This window comes from Panulirus ornatus, chromosome 10 (genome assembly GCF_036320965.1).
Source record: "Panulirus ornatus isolate Po-2019 chromosome 10, ASM3632096v1, whole genome shotgun sequence".
Taxonomy (NCBI): Eukaryota; Metazoa; Arthropoda; class Malacostraca; order Decapoda; family Palinuridae; genus Panulirus; species Panulirus ornatus.
Genome location: NC_092233.1, coordinates 31590781 through 31612740, shown reverse-complemented (window position 1 = coordinate 31612740; position 21960 = coordinate 31590781). Strand labels below are relative to the sequence as shown.

Here is a 21960-nt window from a genome sequence, read left to right as displayed (position 1 = left end):
CTCCTGCGCACAACTCTATCCATAGCCCACTCCTCGCAACCATACAACATATATATATACAATATATACAATATATATATATATATATATATATATATATATATATATATATATATATATATATATATATATATATATATATACATATATACGGGAAACAGAAGGAGCCAAGCGGGGAGTGCTCATCCCCCTCGAACGCTCAGATTGGGGTGTCTAAATGTGTGTGGATGTAACCAAGATGAGAAAAAAGGGGAGATAGGTAGTACGTTTGAGGAAAGGAACCTGGATGTTTTGGCTCTGAGTGAAATGAAGCTCAAGGGTAAAGGGGAGGAGTGGTTTGGGAATGTCTTGGGAGTAAAGTCAGGGGTTAGTGAGAGGACAAGAGCAAGGAAAGGAGTAGCACTTCTCCTGAAACAGGAGTGGTGGGAGTATGTGATAGAGTGTAAGAAAGTAAACTCTCGATTGATATGGGTAAAACTGAAAGTTGATGGAGAGAGATGGGTGATTTTTGGTGCATATGCACCTGGGCATGACAAGAAAGATCATGAGAGGCAAGTGTTTTGGGAGCAGCTGAGTGAGTGTGTTAGTAGTTTTGATGCACGAGACCGGGTTATAGTGATGGGTGATTTGAATGCAAAGGTGAGTAATGTGGCAGTTGAGGGAATAATTGGTGTACATAGGGTGTTCAGTGTTGTAAAGGGAAATGGTGAAGAGCTTGTAGATTTATGTGCTGAAAAAGGACTGGTGCTGAAAAAGGATTGAGAATACCTGGTTTAAAAAGAGAGATATACAAAAATATACGTATGTAAGTAGGAGAGATGGCCAGAAAGCGTTATTGGATTACGTGTTAATTGATAGGCGCGCGAAAGAGAGACTTTTGGATGTTAATGTGCTGAGAGGTGCAACTGGAGGGATGTCTGATCATTATCTTGTGAAGGCGAAGGTGAAGATTTGTAGTGGTTTTCAGAAAAGAAGAGAGAAGGTTGGGGTGAAGAGAGTGGTGAGAGTAAGTGAGCTTGGGAAGGAGACTTGTGTAAGGAAGTACCAGGAGAGACTGAGTACAGAGTGAAAAAAGGTGAGAACAAAGGACGTAAGGGGAGTGGTGGAGGAATGGGATGTATTTAGGGAAGCAGTGATGGCTTGCGCAAAAGATGCTTATGACATGAGAAGCGTGGGAGGTGGGCAGATTAGAAAGGGTATTTAGTGGTGGGATGAAGAAGTAAGATTATTAGTGAAAGAGAAGAGAGAGGCATTTGGACGATTTTTGCAGGGAAATAATGCAAATGAGTGGGAGATGTATAAAAGAAAGAGGCAGGAGGTCAAGAGAAAGGTGCAGGGGGTGAAAAGGGGGAAAATGAGAGTTGGGGTGAGAGAGTATCATTACATCTTAGGGAGAATAAAAAGATGTTTAGGAAGGAGGTAAATAAATTGCGTAAGACGAGGGAACAAATGGGAACTTCAGTGAAAGGGGCTAATGAGTAATGTGAAAAGGAGATGGAGTGAGTATTTTGAAGGTTTGTTGAATGTATTTGATGATAGAGTGGCAGATATAGGGTGTTTTGGTCGAGGTGGTGTGCAAAGTGAGAGGGTTAGGGGAAAATGATTTGGTAAACAGAGAAGAGGTAGTAAAAGCTTTGCGGAAGATGAAAGCCGGCAAGGCAGCGGGTTTGGATGGTATTGCAGTGGAATTGATTAAAAAAGGGGGTGACTGTACTGTTGACTGGTTGGTAAGGTTATTTAATGTATGTATGACTAATGGTGAGGTGCCTGAGGATTGGCGGAATGCGTGCATAGTGCCATTGTACAAAGGCAAAGAGGATAAAAGTGGGTGCTCAAATTACAGAGGTATAAGTTTGTTGAGTATTCCTGGGAAATTATATGGGAGGGTATTGATTGAGAGGGTGAAGGCATGTACAAAGCATCAGAGTGGGGAAGAGCAGTGTGGTTTCAGAAGTGGTAGAGGATGTGTGGATCAGGTGTTTGCTTTGAAGAATGTATGTGAGAAATACTTAGAAAAGCAAATGGATTTGTATGTAGCATTTATAGATCTGGAGAAGGCATATGATAGAGTTGATAGAGATGCTCTGTGGAAGGTATTAAGAATATATGGTGTGGGAGGCAAGTTGTTAGAAGCAGTGAAAAGTTTTTATCGAGGATGTAAGGCATGTTTACGTGTAGGAAGAGAGGAAAGTGATCGGTTCTCAGTGAATGTAGGTTTGCGGTAGGGATGTGTGATGTCTCCACGGTTGTTTAATTTGTTTATGGATGGGGTTTTTAAGGAGGTGAATGCAATAGTTTTGGTAAGAGGGGCAAGTATGCAGTCTGTTGTGGGTGATAGAGCTTGGGAAGTGAGTCAGTTGTTGTTCGCTGATGAGTGGCGGCGATTCATGTGAGAAACTGCAGAAGCTGGTGACGGAGTTTGGTAAAGTGTGTGAAAGAAGAAAGCTGAAAGTAAATGTAAATAAGAGCAAGGTTATTAGGTACAGTAGGGTTGAGGGTCAAGTCAATTGGGAGGTAAGTTTGAATGGAGAAAAACTGGAGGAAGTGGAGTGTTTTAGATATCTGGGAGTGGATCTGGCAGCGGATGGAACCATGGAAGTGGAAGTGAATCATAGGGTTGGGGAGGGGGCGAAAATTCTGGGAGCGTTGAAGAATGTGTAGAAGTCGAGAACATTATCTCGGAAAGCAAAAATGGCTATGTTTGAAGGAGTAGTGGTTCCAACAATGTTATATGGTTGCGAGGCGTGGGCTATGGATAGAGTTGTGCGGAGGTGGGTGGATGTGCTGGAAATGAGATGTTTGAGGACAATAGGTGGTGTAAGGTGGTTTGATCGAGTAAGTAATAATGGGGTAAGAGAGATGTGTGATAATAAAAAGAGTGTGGTTGAGAGAGCAGAAGAGGGTGTTTTGAAATGGTTTGGTCACATGGAGAGAATGAGTGAGGAAAGATTGATCAAGAGGATATATGTGTCAGAGGTGGAGGGAACGAGAAGTGGGAGACCAAATTGTAGGTGGAAAGATGGAGTGAGACAGATTTTGAGTAATCGGGGCCTGAACATGCAGGAGCGTGAAAGGCGTGCAAGGAATAGAGTGAATTGGAACGATGTGGTATACTGGGGTCGACGTGCCGTCAATGGATTGAACCAGGGCATGTGAAGCGTCTAGGGTAAACCATGGAAAGTTCTGTGGGGCCTGGATGTGGAAAGGGAGCTGTGGTTTCGGTGCATTATTACATGACAGCTAGAGATTGAGTGTGAACGAATGTGGCCTTTGTTGTCTTTTCTTAGCGCTATCTCGCACACATGAGGGGGGAGGGGGTTGTTATTTCATTGTGGGGAGGTGGTGATGGGAAGGAATAAAGGCAGACAGTATGAATTATGTACGTGTGTATATGTATATGTCTGTGTGTGTATATATATATGTATACGTTGAAATGTATAGGTATGTATATTTGCGTGTGTGGACGTGTATGTATATATATATGTGTATGTGGGTGGGTTGGGCCATTTCTTTCGTCTGTTTCCTTGCGCTGCCTCGCAAGCGCGGGAGACAGCGACAAAGCAAAAAAAAAAAAAAAAAAAAAAAAAATATTATTATACTTAATCGCCGTCTCCCGTGTTAGCGAGGTGGCGCGGGGCAACAGACGAAAGAGTGTGCCACCCACATATACACATATATATGGGGATAGGGGAGAAAGAATACTTCCCACGTATTCCCTGCGTGTCGTAGAAGGCGACTAAAAGGGGAGGGAGCGGGGGGCTGGAAATCCTCCCCTCTCATTATTTTTTTTTTTTTTAATTTTCCAAAAGAAGGAACAGAGAAGGGGGCCAAGTGAGGATATTCCCTCAAAGGCCCAGTTCTCCTCTTAACGCTACCTCGCTAACGCGGGAAATGGCGAATAGTTTGAAAGAAAGATATATATATATATATATATATATATATATATATATATATATATATATATATATATATTATACATATATATATATATATATATATATATATATATATATATATATATATATATATATATATATCCCTGGGGATAGGGGAGAAAGAATACTCCCCACGTATTCTCTGCGTGTCGTAGAAGGCGACTAAAAGGGGAGGGAGCGGGGGGCTGGAAATCCTCCCCTCTCGTTTTTTTTTAATTTTCCAAAAGATGGAACAGAAAATGAGGCCAGGTGAGGATATTCCCTCAGAGGCCCAGTCGTCTGTTCTTAACGCTACCTTGCTAACGCGGGAAATGGCGAATAGTATGAAAGAAAAGATATATATATATATATATATATATATATATACGAATAAAGTGTATATGAACGCGCACCTTCATAGAACATACAAAGCTCCATCAGCCAGGATCGAACCTGGGACCCCTTGTGCAAGAGGCAGGCATGCTAACCGCTAGGCTAAGGGACTGTATAAGAGGAAACAACTATTCGAAATACTAAGTACTCGAATACCCTTCGTCTCACTATGGTGAGCAACGGGGTCTATCGTTTGTTTCCGAACAGAACACATAGCCAGCTGATAGCGTTTTACCGAACCTGACTGTACAACGCGGAGTTATATGAATACGAATAAAGTGTATATGAACGCGCACCTTCATAGAACATACAAAGCTCCATCAGCCAGGATCGAACCTGGGACCCCTTGTGCACATATATATATATATATATATATATATATATATATATATATATATATATATATATATATATATATATATTTACATATAAAAAAATATATGTGTGTGTGTGTGTGTGTGTGTGTGTGTGTGCGTGTGTGTGTGACATCTCTTCCGGTGAAGTATATCAACCTATTCTCATTTGCTTTGAGTGGAGGAGGTCCATATAAAGATGAACCTTTAATGGATATTGGTATTTCAGCGGTGGCGCGCGCCCGGTAGGGTCTGAACCTGTTCTCGCCTAACTGGCTGATCAGGTCTTGGTACAACGTAACTGCGGCGGGAGCGAAAGAGAGAGTGGTGTGGTCAGCAGTGGGCGATTGGCCACCAGGACAGTTGTATGATAAAGGTTGTATAGTGCGGAGACACCACCTCGACCATCATCACTACCTCTACAACCTCTATGTATGTTGGATGAGTCAAGACACGTAATAAGTCTGGAAGCATTTAGACTAGTTAGCCAAGAGTTGATCCGCGTCCAGTGGGGCAGCACGTGCTACAGTGAGTACAGTGTGTGTGGTGCTGGTGTAAGATGATATAAGTAAACATCAGTGGCGCCAGTGATACAAGTCTGACACAGTGGACGGAAGCAACTACAGGAGGATATCAACGACAGTTTTGTAAGTTACTCAAAGTCTCTAATACAGAGAAGTACAAACACACAGGCACGATCCTGCTGAGTCCAACCAACAACATAAATGTAGTTACCCTTAATAACTTACATAATTAGTCCTGGTTTTGACTTGACGACTACATTTATTCTCACAAACAATCAAAATGATTCGCAGCACTCTCAAGTAACGTAAACAAGAGCGGTTATTCGCTTTAATTTAACCTAACGAAGGTGATGTGAAGTGTAACTTATTGAAAAAATATGTAAATTATAGTTAGATATATTGTTTATAGTCGGCTATATATTACTTTGAATTCGTGAATGTTGCGGCAGTGACGAGGTCCATGCTAACCTTGTGGAATGTCTGGTGGTTCGGCAAACCTTTTTCTCTCCAGCGACCTTGAAGCCTAGCTGGCACGTCTACGTCTAGGCTGCGCTCTACATCATTCTACTAATGACAAACTCCAGATATATTGTCCTGTCTGCGTCAGCCATACTGTGCATTCTTACTGATCAAGCGGAGCGAAATCACAATTCTGTTTTTAGAAGTTTTTACTAGAAACAGCGAGGCTGCTAGCCAGAGCCGGGGATAACGGTAGGAGCAGCAATTTCGGTGGTGTTGAAGGTCAGGGAAAGTGTTTGTAGCCGCGCGCTATGTGTGATGGTGAAGGCAGCCGGCATTTTATCCCACATCTCCAGTCATTGCTATCTATATCGAATTCGCAAAATACTCTGGCAAATCAATATACGAACTTATGAAAAAAGGCTAAGTAATACCAAACAATGTAGAGCTTTATATCTGTACATATTCTTCGTCTCTGAACAGTGTTATTGCTGATGTTTAATCTCGGGGGAAGCGGAGAGAAAGAAAGTGGAGATTATGTAACCCTAATTGCTATGGAGACGACGCAGGTCATGTGGGACGCCAGGCTGCTCCACTGACGAGGTTTTTACCTCAGTGATTATCATAGTGGCGCTGAAAACAAGATATAGTCTAACGTTTAATAGGTTTTTTGCTTAATTCTTACGGTTAAGTAATTTTCTACAATACTGGACCACTATGGCTTACAAGGGCGTCCAGAAATTTATGAAAATTGGTCATCAAACTCATTATTCAACCCTTTGGTCACGACGGCACGACCCTGGGTATGAGAGGGGCTGTCCTTCGAGCTGATGTGAAGGGTCGTCCCTCAGTCCTCAAGGAGACAATGTCTACTCAGGTGAAAACCGAACAACACGAACTCGAACACACTTTATAACGCTAAGGAAATACACAGCCGTGTACCGGTGGGTACAGTGAGGGAGTGGTCGGCAGCAAGAGAACCTGAGCCACAGCCTGACACTGGTAACATTCTCAGACATTTGTGAACGTAATGGTTAGATGTTCAACCTGCTGTACAATGGGCTAATACTACATGTGTACAGTGCACAGCTCAACCTGCTGTACAGTGAGCTAGTGCTACATGTGTACAGTGCACAGCTCAACCTGCTGTACAGTGAGCTAGTGCTACATGTGTACAGTGCACAGTTCAACCTACTGTACAGTGAGCTAGTGCTACATAAGTACAGTGCACAGTTCAACCTGCTGTACAGTGAGCTAGTGCTACATAAGTACAGTGCACAGCTCAACCTGCTGTACAGTGAGCTAGTGCTACATGTGTACAGTGCACAGTTCAACCTGCTGTACAGTGAGCTAGTGCTACATGTGTACAGTGCACAGTTCAACCTGCTGTACAGTGAGCTAGTGCTACATAAGTACAGTGCACAGTTCAACCTGCTGTACAGTGAGCTAGTGCTACATGTGTACAGTGCACAGCTCAACCTGCTGTACAGTGAGCTAGTGCTACATGTGTACAGTGCACAGTTCAACCTGCTGTACAGTGAGCTAGTGCTACATGTGTACAGTGCACAGTTCAACCTGCTGTACAGTGAGCTAGTGCTATATGTGTACAGTGCACAGTTCAACCTGCTGTACAGTGAGCTAGTGCTACATGTGTACAGTGCACAGTTCAACCTGCTGTACAGTGAGCTAGTGCTACATGTGTACAGTGCACAGTGAGTTCAGTTCAAGCCTCCCGCGGTAAAACCGGTTATATCTGTAGATGATGCTGGTTTAATGAGAGAGAGAGAGAGAGAGAGAGAGAGAGAGAGAGAGAGAGAGAGAGAGAGAGAGAGAGAGAGAGAGAGAGAGAGAGCAGAGCTGATGTCAGCCACAAGAACTGGTTGGTACTCGGGTGCCGTGATACGCATGGGTCAGGTCGCCTCACAGGAATTCAGGACACATCATCATCGTGTTGTTGTCTTGACTCCTGTATTAACCCCCCCAAACCACTAGCATAACACGACGGCAACATGGCTGGTACCCGGCATTAGGAATGGTGCGCTACAAGGAATGGTTTTAGGAGCCACAAAGCTCCCCGGTATGGAAGAGAGAAGAGGTAAGGGGTGACTTGATCACAAACCTACAGTTATACCTGTTTCACTGAATGTCAACAGTAAACAGTGTTACGAAAGATGCCATTATAGAAACAACCAGAAGCCATACCATGAAACCGGACGAGCAACTTGTTTCAAAAATATATAAAGCTGTAACTTTGTGGTACAAGTGTCATGGATGAAACCATGAATGATGACATCAGACGGAAGTTTGCAATGTTGTACGGTAGTACAGATGGCCCAGGACGGGGAGCCCCACCAGTGTACAACCCCCCCCCCCCCCTCACCTTCTCCGTACAGTACAGTAAGTACACCTTTCAACCTCGCCTGGACCTAGAGTTCCCTTTAGTTCCTCAAGACATCATCATCATCATCATCATCATCATCATCATCATCATCATAATAATAATAATAATAATAATAATAATAATAATAATGATACTGATAATAATAATAATAATAATAATAATAATAATGATAATAATAATAATAATAATAATAATAATAATAATAATAATAATAATAATGGCGCTATGGAAGCACACTACCTACATTCGGGTCAACAAATACAAAATCTCTTTCGAGATTACCACACTGACGACACGCGCCGGTTAAGTCAGCTGCCATTATGAAACTTCTGCAAAAAGTTGTTGCTTCCAACTTCTCTTGAAATGAAAGCATACAAGGCCGTGGCACATCGTCTTCATATCACAGTCAGAGGGGCCATGATACACTGAGGTCTGAGCTAAGGTAAGGCGGGGCACAGCATGACATGTAAGCACAGAAAACGTCTCATTCCTGGCCACGAGAGGGAGCTGAGAAGGCATACGCCTGGCCTGGGATGTGGGAACCTTGCATCAGTGTATCCCACTGACGAAGTACTATGCCTCATCTTAATAACCGAATCAATCTGAAACTAGATGAGTAATAATGAGGAATAATGGTCGCAGTCATGATACATCTCATATATCAAAGTATTTCACGACAAGAGCATAATGAGTGATCCATTATGAACACTTCCAAAATGAACCAGGTGGTGGACCTGGTAGGCAAACTTATCCTCTTGGTTGTATGTCGTAATTCACCAAATGTTTCAATATCAATTTGCCAGTGGGCAGTTATGAACATGACAAGATCACGAAGCAACACTCTACTAACGACACGGACAAGACTGCATGACCACACGACAGTGATGTACGAAAATACTGGAGACATGCAGAGAGAATGGCCGCATCTCTTGGATTCGCCCGATAAAGAAAAGAAAAACGACTCCACTGAGGAAGACAAGACGCTGCAAGAACAAGGCCCTAATAGAAAGAATATCAGACATGATGAAACACACGTAACATCTCTTACATCTATAAAACACAAGCACAGTCCTTCACACCGTCAATAACTGCCTTACAAATATAGCACAAAACACAAATCATTGTATATATATATATATATATATATATATATATATATATATATATATATATATATATATATATATATATATATATATACACACTCGTGGAAATAAGACAACATACTGCGTGAGGGTAAGAGGCCTGAAAAACATTTCTGTGGAGTTGAACCCGACGAGTCGCTCGGCTGACCCTTTTCCATAAGGTATTGCCTGGCGACTATCGGCTCAGAGGTTGACTGGCATGGGATCTTGAAACTGCGTGTCTCGGCCATCCAAGGCGTACAAAAGAATATCGTTGGTCAATGACATGAAACTAGAGGTCCTTAATCATATAACACAACCATAAACCACTTCATTCTTCATCTTCCATTCTTTTATTGGGGGGGGGGGGGGGGGGGGGGGGGTGTCATGCGTCGTCGAGCGAGGCGGTCAAAGCGACTGGTGGGTGGGTGAAGAACGCACAAGCTCGACGGTAGACAGCCTTAATGACCCTGGCATTAAAGCCACTCAACGACCGGCTATGTTCCTGGAGTGGCTGCTGGTCAACACCACCGCCGCTGTGTTCCACCCCAACGGTTCTGGGCTTGCCAGCTGAGCAAGTCCCCAGGTGTGAGAACAGTCACTAATTCTTCTTGAAAAGACCATAAGTTCGCCACAATGAAGAAGCTCTAGTATAAAGAATCGGAAACTCTTTTTGGAAACCAATTCCAACCAATCATGGTGAACATCAGGAACAAAAATATTAGAAAATGTGAACCTGATTCTGCAGCAGCTGAGACAATATACATTTATCTATTTCTATCATACTTAACCGCCGTCTCCCGCGTTAGCCAGGTAGCGCAAGGAAACTGACGACGAACGGCCCAACCCACCCACATACACATGTATATACATAAACGCCCACACACGCACATATACATACATAAACATTTCACCGTATACATACATATACATATATACACATGTTACTATTCATACTTGCTGCCATCATCCATTCCGTTGCCACCCCGCCACACACGAAATAACATCTCCCCACACCAACTCCAGCGAGGTAGCGCCAGGAACAGACTCAGTCTCTAGCTGGCATGTGTAATGCACCGAAACCACAGCTCCCTTTCCACATCCAGGCCCCACAAAGCTTTCCATGGTTTACCCCAGACGCTTCACATGCCTTGGTTCAATCCATTGACAGCACGTCGACCCCGGAATATCACATCGTTTCAATTCATTCTGTTCCTCGTACGCCTTTCACCCTCCTGTACGTTCAGGCCCCGATCGCTCAAAATCTTTTTCACTCCATCTTTCCACCTCCAATTTGGTCTCCCGCTTCTCCTTCTTCCCTCCATCTCTGACACATATATCGTCTTTGTCAATCTTTCCTCACTCATTCTCTCCATGTGTCCAAACCATTTCAACACACCCTCTTCTGCTCTCTCAACCACACTTTTTATTACCACACATCTCTCTTACCCTTTCATTACTTACCCGATCAAACCACCTCACACCACATATTGTCCTCAAACATCTCATTTCCAACACATGCACCCTCCTCCACACAACCCTATCTACAGCCCATGCCTCGCAACCATATAACAATGTAGGAACCATTATTCCTTCAAACATACCCTTTTTGCTCCGAGATAGCGTTCTTGCCTTCCACACATTCTTCAACGCTCCCAGAACTTTTGCCTCCTCCCCAACCCTGTGACTCACTTCCTTCCATGATTCCATCCTCTGCGAAGTCCACTCCCAGATACCTAAAACACGTCACTTCCTCCAGTTTTTTTTAATCAAACTTACCTCCTAATTAACTTTTCCCGCAACTCTACTGAACCTAATAACTTTGCTCTTATTCACATTTACTCTCAACTTTCTTCTTTCACACACTTTACCAAACTCAGTCACCAACGTCTGCAGATTTTCATCCGAATCAGCTACCTGCGTTGTAACATCAGCGAACAACTGACACAATTTCCATGCCCTTTCATCGACAACGGACTGCACACTTCTCCCTCTTTCCAAACTCTTACATTCACCTCCCTAACCACCACATCCATAAACAAATTAAACAACCATGGAGATATCACGCACCCCTGCTGCAAACCGACATTCAATGGGAACCAATCACTTTCCTCTTTTCCTACTCGTACACATGTCTTACATCTTTGGTAAAAACATTTCACTGCTTCTATCAACTTACCTCCCACACCATATACTCTTAAAACCTTCCATAAAGCATCTCTATCCACCCTATCATACGCCTTCTCCAGATAAATACTACGTACAAATCCATATGTTTTTCTAAGTATTTTTCACATACATGTTTCAAAGCGAACACCTGATCCACACATCCTCTACCACTTCTGAAACCACACTGCTCTTCCCCAATCTGATGCTCTGTACATGCCTTTATCCTCTCAATCAATACCCTCCCACATAATATCCCAGGAATATATATATATATATATATATATATATATATATATATATATATATATATATATATATATATATATATATATATATCATACAAACCTCCAACAGCCAGTGTGTTTGTGTGTGCATATATATATATATATATATATATATATATATATATATATATATATATATATATATATATATATACACGAGAGAAATGGCCCAACCCACCCCCATACACATGTATATACATACGTCCACACACGCAAATATACATTCCTACACAGCTTTCCATGGTTTACCCCAGACGCTTCACATGCCCTGATTCAATCCACTGACAGCACGTCAACCCCGGTATACCACATCGATCCAATTCACTCTATTTCTTGCCCTCCTTTCATCCACCTGCATGTTCAGGCCCCGATCACACAAAATCTTTTTCAGTCCACCTTTCCACCTCCAATTTGGTCTCCCACTTCTCGTTCCCTCCACCTCCGACACATATATCCTCTTGGTCAATCTTTCCTCACTCATTCTCTCCATGTGCCCAAACCATTTCAAAACACCCTCTTCTGCTCTCTCAACCACGCTCTTTTTATTTCCACACATCTCTCTTACCTTTATGTTACTTACTCGATCAAACCACCTCATACCACACACTGTCCTCAAACATCTCATTTCCAGCACATCCATCCTCCTGCGCACAACTATCCATAGCCCACGCCTCGCAACCATACAACATTGTTGGAACCACTATTCCTTCAAACATACCCATTTTTGCTTTCCGAGATAATGTTCTCGACTTCCACACATTCTTCAAGGCTCCCAGAATTTTCGCCCCCTCCCCCACCCTATGATCCACTTCCGCTTCCATGGTTCCATCCGCTGCCAGATCCACTCCCAGATATCTAAAACACTTTACTTCCTCCAGTTTTTCTCCATTCAAACTTACCTCCCAATTGACTTGACCCTCAACCCTACTGTACCTAATAACCTTGCTCTTTATTCACATTTACTCTTAACTTTCTTCTTTCACACACTTTACCAAACTCAGTCACCAGCTTCTGCAGTTTCTCACATGAATCAGCCACCAGCGCTGTATCATCAGCTAACAACAACTGACTCACTTCCCAAGCTCTCTCATCCCCAACTGACTTCATACTTGCCCCTCTTTCCAAAACTCTTGCATTCACCTCCCTAACAACCCCATCCATAAACAAATTAAACAACCATGGAGACATCACACACCCCTGCCGCAAACCTACATTCACTGAGAACCAATCACTTTCCTCTCTTCCTACACGTACACATGCCTTACATCCTCGATAAAAACTTTTCACTGCTTCTAACAACTTGCCTCCCACACCATATATTCTTAACACCTTCCACAGAGCATCTCTATCAACTCTATCATATGCCTTCTCCATATATATATATATATATATATATATATATATATATATATATATATATATATATATATATATATATATAGATATTATCCTTTGGGACAGGGGAGAAAGAATACTTCCCATGTATTCCCTGCGTGTCGTAGAAGGCGACTAAAAGGGGAGGGAGCGGGGGGCTGGAAATTCTCCCCGTCCCGTGTCTAATTTTCCAAAAGAAGAAACAGAGAAGGGGGCCAAGTGAGGATATTCCTTCTAAGGCTCAGTCCTCTGTGCTTAAAGCTACCTCGCTAACGTGGGAAATGGCGAATATGTATGAAAAGAAAATGAAATATATATATATATATATATATATATATATATATATATATATATATATATATATATATATATATATAGATTCCTATGAGTCCACGGGGACTCATCTCAACATGACAGGGTTATATTATCATCATTTCAATCTATGTTCCTTAGGGCATTACGTATTTGCAGTCCAGAGTTTATTGATGATGAGTTTGAGAAGACATATTCTATTGGATCTAAGTTAAAGTACCTTAGATCTTTCATTGATAAATACCTTAAGTTAGCAAAGTAATCATTTTATAGAGTTGAGCCCAAAACTCCCATTGACACCAAGAATCTTTTAGTTCTCCCTTTCAATAACAATTTCACTTTACTTCCCATAATGCTTAAATCCTTTAATGTAAATGTTGTCTTCAGCAACAATAATACTATAAAGAATATCTTAATCAGGAATTCACCAGAAAATTCTCTTGGAAGCATCTATTAAGTGCCATGTGGAAATTGTGATAAATTTTATGTTGGGCAGACTGGTAAGGATCTTTCTGTTAGACTTAAGCAACATAAATACAGTATAAGAACAAGACAAGAATCAAATGCCTTGTTTAATCACGTTAAAAACTATGATCATTATACTGACTGGAGTAATGCCATCTCAGTTATTAACTCTAACTCTATTACCACGAGAAATATCACTGAATCTTCCATTATTGAATACACAAAGAATTATAATCTTGATATTAGTGATGGTCTATACAAATCAGATAACTTTATTGTTGATAAAATTTGGAAAATGATAAGTTTATGAACGCTCGTTGTGTGCTAACCAGGCCGGAGATTCTTCTTACAACCAGCTTGATAGTGAAAACCAGCGGTAAAAATGAGGGAATAATGACATCCACAGACTTGGTAATCTTCCAACAATGAAATGTCGGAAACCATTACGACATCTTAATACCACAAACAAGCGGAGAGAGGAAGTATTACAACAGTTAATTACTTGAGTGAAGTAGAACTCAGGCTAGCGGAAGTCACATACCAAGTTCTGGTAAAGGAAAGATATAACTCTATTAGAAGAACAATGAAACGCTTAAGGAAACACGGAGAAAGGCGGAGAAATCCAAAAACAAAGGAATTTAGGACGTGGTTCGTTGTTTGGGCTTTAGGCCTATCAACTCCCAGGGTCTTGATGACCTTCGATAAGGTTCGGCATCAAAGGTCACTTGCCAAATTCAAGTCACAAGGCAGTGATGGGGTTATACTCCGGTGGATAGGAAGGTGGTTAACTGGACGTAAACAAGGCAGTGATGGAGTTATACTCCGGTGGATAGGAAGGTGGTTAACTGGACGTAAACAAGGCAGTGATGGAGTTATACTCCGGTGGATAGGAAGGTGGTTAACTGGACGTAAACAAGGCAGTGATGGGGTTATACTCCGGTGGATAGGAAGCTGGTTAACTGGACGTAAACAAGGCAGTGATGGGGTTATACTCCGGTGGATAGGAAGCTGGTTAACTGGACGTAAACAAGGCAGTGATGGGGTTATACTCCGGTGGATAGGAAACTGGTTAACTGGACGTAAACAGAGTTGTGGTTAATGGTTAAGCCTCTGAATGGTTAGACGTAACAAATGGAGTGCCACAAGGATCAGTCTTGGGACCGGTTCTCTTTCTCATATACAATGATGATAACGATTATGGGCTGCATTAAAGAATATTCTAATTTGCAGATGATACAAAGTTGGGAAATATATCTACTAATAAACATGAACGTCTACACCTTCAAACTGACAAGAGACAGACTGATGGACTTGGCTCATAAGCGGCATATGAATTCTAATATCAGTAAGTGCAAAGTATTTACTTATAAATCTCCCAATAAGGCCAGGCAGTGCTTTTAGTACTATCATACAGGGAGTTTATACAGTCAGAAATCAAAGAGGGTTGCAGGCCTAATGACCTTGCTCACAGGTCTAATGACCTTGCTCACAGGTCGGTGGTCATTAAACCCAACAATCCTGGTGTTTGAATTCCTTTGTATTAATCTTTTACCACTTTAAAGTGTTACGGATAATTGCATGATCAAACACACACATACACACACACCCTCACTATGCATGTGCCACTTTGTCTCTAGCCTTACTAAACACCGTGTAATGAAGACTTCCACCTTGAGAAAAGACAAGTTAGGCATTCGAGATCTTGACATCAAAATTCCATCTGACGTCACTTCCTGCCAGGTCAACAATATTCAACCAAAATCCTCACATATTAGTATTTCCAGCCATTCTCCCACATCGACTTTTATATAATATCTTTCCTCAAGATACCCCGTGATCCCTGTCCATTCATCCATACTACTGATTTCCCAGCAACACTTGGCAACACTGCCTCACACAGCCAATAAAGTAGGGGCACAAGGTCGCTCGTGGCCAGTCCAGACCTCACCTGCCACACAGTAACTAAAGTAAGTATAAATCTAATCCACACTTGGTGAAGCAGTGCTTGAAAACCGTTACGTAATGTAATGCCGATCCGCTTTATAATGACTAGTTTACCTTGATGAAAGTATCCATTCAGAACTTGAAAGTGAATAGCGGTTAAGGACATTTGAAGGATGTTTAATGAAAGGTTCATCTGGTGAGAACAATAGAAGCCTCAGTGTTCCTTGTGGCCAGCGAGACAAAACATAACGTAAGGTTCAACAATCTCGAAATTGCTTCTGTTGTGTGGGCTGAACATTCTTGTCTTTCTCCACAGGTAACATGTTCATATGATTATATGCGAAAATTTGTTTTAAGTAATTAATAATTTGATAACTAGATTACTGCACACATGAGACTCGTTTGAGAAATTTGTTGTGAAGCAATAGCTTACTTTTTTACGGTGACTAAATAATTCAATACTTCAGCTTGCCTGCTATAAATGGTCAACATTTCTTTACCTTTTTTCTTTCTTTTTTTTTTTACGCAAGGCCTAGTGCTTCACGCCCGTGATGGAAGCATATTCCGTATATTCACAAAAGCTCATTGTCTTCGTTATGGTGTATAGAACAAGTGGGAACTGACGAACTAAACTGAACTGACGGAATGGCTCTGAAGCCTTCGTGGCTGGACAGTAAATCGCCTTTCTTACATCTGTACCATATATCACATCATACTATGAAAGCAAGGGGAATCCTGTGGGCTTCTGAAAAGTAAACTAAATGCGCAAAATGCAATATGAACGGTAAAGTAAAATTATTTTGAGCTCAAACGAAGAATGTGGATGAATCTGTTGGTGAATTTGACCCATGAGAGTGAGTAAACAGGAATGTTGGAGACCTGATCAAATATCGTGAACTGCGGAGGAAACTTGTGAAAGTTCAGTGCAAAGTGGCTCTCTAATGTGATAGGACACAAACTGAAACCTATACTAGGTATGCTGGTCACGTGAGAATGATATGCCAGAAGTCTGTACCTAAGATGGGATATGTCCACAACACGACTGGTAAAACTCGACACACGTACCAGGAGAAAACCCACATACCAGGAACCGACCCATCGCAACACCTTACAATAACATCACATTACGAGGTGTCTCTCAAGTCTAGACTCGAAGGCAGAAGTCATCATTTACGTTAGTCCAACAAACGTTTAACTTGCACGTTATAAACTGGTATGTACATACTGATGAGTATGGTGTAGTGCGTACGGTGTGCATCAAGTCGATACGTGCCAAATGAAAATAGGTTGAACTATAACCAAGTGGTAAATTCTGTGTTGAGTCTGGACTCTTGAAACTCCAAGCGGACGAAGAATGATCCAATATAAGCAATGACAAATTTCCTGTATTTCACAGACGTCCATTTGTTCATCAATTAAGTCAACGTTCTTTTGCACGATGAGAAAAGATAAAATTACTCGAACACTTGAGCCCGTCTGACGTTTAATAAGCACCATATCATCATGCCCAACACCAGTCGGTTATATCCAGTGTTTAGCAATCGCATATTTGTGGTCAACCCTGCGTAATGCATGACGGTGCAAATAACATATCTCCGTTACTGTTTTTCTGGTCTGTCTAATATATATATATATATATATATATATATATATATATATATATATATATATATGGTGATGTGAGAAGGAGATGGAGTGAGTATTTCGAAGGTTTGTTGAATGTGTTTCATGATAGAGTGGCAGATATAGGGTGTTTTGGTCGAGGTGGTGTGCAAAGTGAGAGGGTTAGGGAAAATGATTTGGTAAACAGAGAAGAGGTAGTGAAAGCTTTGCGGAAGATGAAAGCCGGCAAGGCAGCAGGTTTGGATGGTATTGCAGTGGAATTTATTAAAAAAGGGGGTGACTGTATTGTTGACTGGTTGGTAAGGTTATTTAATGTATGTATGACTCATGGTGAGGTGCCTGAGGATTGGCGGAATGCGTGCATAGTGCCATTGTACAAAGGCAAAGGGGATAAGAGTGAGTGCTCAAATTACAGAGGTATAAGTTTGTTGAGTATTCCTGGTAAATTATATGGGAGGGTATTGATTGAGAGGGTGAAGGCATGTACAGAGCATCAGATTGGGGAAGAGCAGTGTGGTTTCAGAAGTGGTAGAGGATGTGTGGATCAGGTGTTTGCTTTGAAGAATGTATGTGAGAAATACTTAGAAAAGCAAATGGATTTGTATGTAGCATTTATGGATCTGGAGAAGGCATATGATAGAGTTGATAGAGATGCTCTGTGGAAGGTATTAAGAATATATGGTGTGGGAGGCAAGTTGTTAGAAGCAGTGAAAAGTTTTTATCGAGGATGTAAGGCATGTGTACGTGTAGGAAGGGAGGAAAGTGATTGGTTCTTAGTGAATGTAGGTTTGCGGCAGGGGTGTGTGATGTCTCCATGGTTGTTTAATTTGTTTATGGATGGGGTTGTTAGGGAGGTAAATGCAAGAGTTTTGGAAAGAGGGGCAAGTATGAAGTCTGTTGGGGATGAGAGAGCTTGGGAAGTGAGTCAGTTGTTGTTCGCTGATGACACAGCGCTGGTGGCTGATTCATGTGAGAAACTGCAGAAGCTGGTGACTGAGTTTGGTAAAGTGTGTGGAAGAAGAAAGTTAAGAGTAAATGTGAATAAGAGCAAGGTTATTAGTTAGGTACAGTAGGGTTGAGGGTCAAGTCAATTGGGAGGTGAGTTTGAATGGAGAAAAACTGGAGGAAGTGAAGTGTTTTAGATATCTGGGAGTGGATCTGGCAGCGGATGGAACCATGGAAGCGGAAGTGGATCATAGGGTGGGGGAGGGGGCGAAAATTCTGGGGGCCTTGAAGAATGTGTGGAAGTCGAGAACATTATCCCGGAAAAGCAAAAATGGGTATGTTTGAAGGAATAGTGGTTCCAACAATGTTGTATGGTTGCGAGGCGTGGGCTATGGATAGAGTTGTGCGCAGGAGGATGGATGTGCTGGAAATGAGATGTTTGAGGACAATGTGTGGTGTGAGGTGGTTTGATCGAGTGAGTAACGTAAGGGTAAGAGAGATGTGTGGAAATAAAAAGAGCGTGGTTGAGAGAGCAGAAGAGGGTGTTTTGAAGTGGTTTGGGCACATGGAGAGGATGAGTGAGGAAAGATTGACCAAGAGGATATATGTGTCGGAGGTGGAGGGAACGAGGAGAAGAGGGAGACCAAATTGGAGGTGGAAAGATGGAGTGAAAAAGATTTTGTGTGATCGGGGCCTGAACATGCAGGAGGGTGAAAGGAGGGCAAGGAATAGAGTGAATTGGAGCGATGTGGTATACCGGGGCTGACGTGCTGTCAGTGGATTGAATCAAGGCATGTGAAGCGTCTGGGGTAAACCATGGAAAGCTGTGTAGGTATGTATATTTGCATGTGTGGACGTATGTATTTACATGTGTATGGGGGGGTGGGGCATTTCTTTCGTCTGTTTCCTTGCGCTACCTCGCAAACGCGGGAGACAGCGACAAAGTATAAAAAAAAAAAAAAAAATATATATATATATATATATATATATATATATATATAATGTACCCTCCTCCGGACAACCCAATCTATAACTCGCGCCTCGTAACCATATAACATTGTTGGAACCACTATTCCTTCAAACATACCCATTTTTGCTTTCCGAGATAATCTTCTCGCCTTCCACAAATTCTTCAACGCGCCCAGAACCTTCGCCCTCTCCCCCACCCTGTGACTCGCTTCCGCTTCCATGGTTCCATCCGCTGCCAGATCCACTCCCAGATATCTAAAGCACTTCACTTCCTCCAGTTTTTCTCCATTCAAACTTACCTCCCCAATTGACTTGTCCCTCAACCCTACTGTACCTAATAACCTTGCTCTTTCACCCACTTAACCAAACTGTCACCAGCTTCTGCAGTTTCTCACCCGAATCAGCCACCAGCGTTGTATCATCAGCGAACAACAACTGACTCGCTTCCCAAGCTCTCTCATCCACAACAGACTGCATACTTGCCCCTCTCTCCAAATCTTGCATTCACCTCCTAACAACTCCATCCATAAACTAATCAAACAATCACGGAGACACCACACACTCCTGCCAGAAACCGACATTCACTGGGACCCAATCACTTTCCTCTCTTCCTACTCGTACACATGCCTTACATCCTCGATAAAAAATTTTCATTGCTTCTAGCAACTTGCCTCCCAAACCATATACTCTTAATACCTTCCACAGAGCATCTCTATCAACTCTGTCATAAGCTTTCTCCAGATCCAGAAATGCTACATACAAATCCATTTGTTTTTCTAAGTATTTCTCGCATATATTCTTCAAAGCAAACACCTAATCCACACATCCTCTGCCACTTCTGAAACCACACTGCCCTTCCCCAATCTGATGCTCTGTACATGCTTTCACCCTCTCAGTCAATACCCTCCTATATGATTTCCCAAGAATACTCAACAAACTTATACCTCAGTAATTTGAACACTCACCTGTACCCCCTTTATATATATATATATATATATATATATATATATATATATATATATATATATATATATATATATAGGGGAGAAAGAATACTTCCCACGTATTCCCTGCGTGTCGTAGAAGGCGACTAAAAGGGGAGGGAGCGGGGGGCTGGAAATCCTCCCCTCTCGTTTTTTTTTTTTTAATTTTCCAAAAGAAGGAACAGAGAATTGGGCCAGGTGAGGGTATTCCCTCAAGGCCCAGTCCTCTGTTCTTAACGCTACCTCGCTAATGCGGGAAATGGCGAATAGTTTGAAAGAAAGAAAAAAAGATATATATATATATATATATATATTATATACTTTTTATCTTTTATACTTTGTCGCTGTCTCCCGCGTTAGCGAGGTTGCGCAAGGAAACAGACGAAAGAATGGCCCAACCCACCCACATACACATGAATACACATACACGTCCACACACGCACATATACATACCTATACATCTCAACGTATACATATATATACACACACAGACATATATGTATATACAAATGTACACAATTCATACTGTCTGCCCTTACTCATTCCCGTCGCCATCCCGCCACACATAAAATAACTACCCCCTACCCCCGCATGTGTGCGAGGTAGCGCTAGGTAAAGACAATAAAGGCTACATTCGTTCACACTTAGTCTCTAGCTGTCATGTATAATGCACGGAAACCACAGCTCCCTTTCCATATCCAGGCCCCACAGAACTTTCCATGATTTACCTCAGACGCTTCACATGCCCTGGTTCAATCCATTGACAACACGTCGACTCCGGTATACCACATCGTTCCAATTCGCTTTATTCCTTGCACGCCTTTCACCCTCCTGCATGTTCAGGCCCCGATCACTCAAAATCTTTTTCACTCCATCTTTCCAACTTCAATTTGCTCTCCCACTTCTCCTCGTTCCCTCCACCTCTGACACATATATCCTCTTGGTCAATCTTTCCTCACTCATTCTCTCCATGTGACCAAACCATTTCAAAACACCCTCTTCTGCTCTCTCAACCACACTCTTTTTATTACCACAAATCTCTTACCCTTTCATTACTTACTCGATCAAACCACCTCACACCACATAGTGTCCTCAAACATCTTATTTCCAGCACATCCAACCTCCTCCGCACAACTCTATCTATAGCCCACACCTCGCAACCATATAACGTTGTTGGAACCACTATTCCTTCAAACATACCCATTTTTGCTTTCCAAGATAACGTTCTCGACTTCCACACATTCTTCAATGCTCCCAGAACTTTCGCCCTCTCCCCCACCCTATGATTCACTTCCGCTTCCATGGTTCCACCCGCTGCCAAATCCACTCCCAGATATCTAAAACACTTCACTTCCTCCAATTTTTCTCCATTCAAACTTACCTCCCAACTGACTTGTCCATCAACCCGACTGTACCTAATAACCTTGCTCTCATTCACATTTACTCTTTCACACACTTTACCAAACTCAGTCACCAGATTCTGCAGTTTCTCACCCGAATCAGCCACCAGCGCTGTACCATCAGCGAACAACAACTGACTCACTTCCCAAGCTCTCTCATCCACAACAGACTGCATACTTGCCCCTCTTTCCAAAACTCTTGCATTCACCTCCCTAACAACCTCATACATATATAAATTAAACAATCATGGTGACATCACGCACCCCTGCCGCAAACCTACATTCAATGAGAACCAATCACTTTCCTTTCTTCCTACACGTACA

General features: G+C 42.1%; 2 protein-coding genes across 11 annotated transcripts in view; one reads left to right on the top strand and one right to left on the bottom strand.

Moving 5' to 3' along the window:
• The window catches only part of galene (potassium two pore domain channel subfamily K member galene), a 477630-nt gene that overhangs the window by 189059 nt on the left and 266611 nt on the right, over window positions 1-21960 (bottom strand). The window lies entirely within an intron of this gene.
• Window positions 4979-21960, top strand: part of LOC139750879 (superoxide dismutase [Cu-Zn]-like) — a 60669-nt gene continuing 43687 nt past the window's right edge. The window contains exon 1 of one of the 3 annotated variants that reach the window (XM_071665741.1): window positions 4979-5188. In XM_071665741.1, coding sequence (XP_071521842.1) covers window positions 5095-5188 — 94 coding nt within the window. In that variant the 5' untranslated portion in view covers window positions 4979-5094. Of the gene's footprint in view, window positions 5308-15675; window positions 15740-21960 lie in introns of those variants that run through there. The other 2 variants (XM_071665744.1, XM_071665743.1) reach the window with 2 other exon arrangements.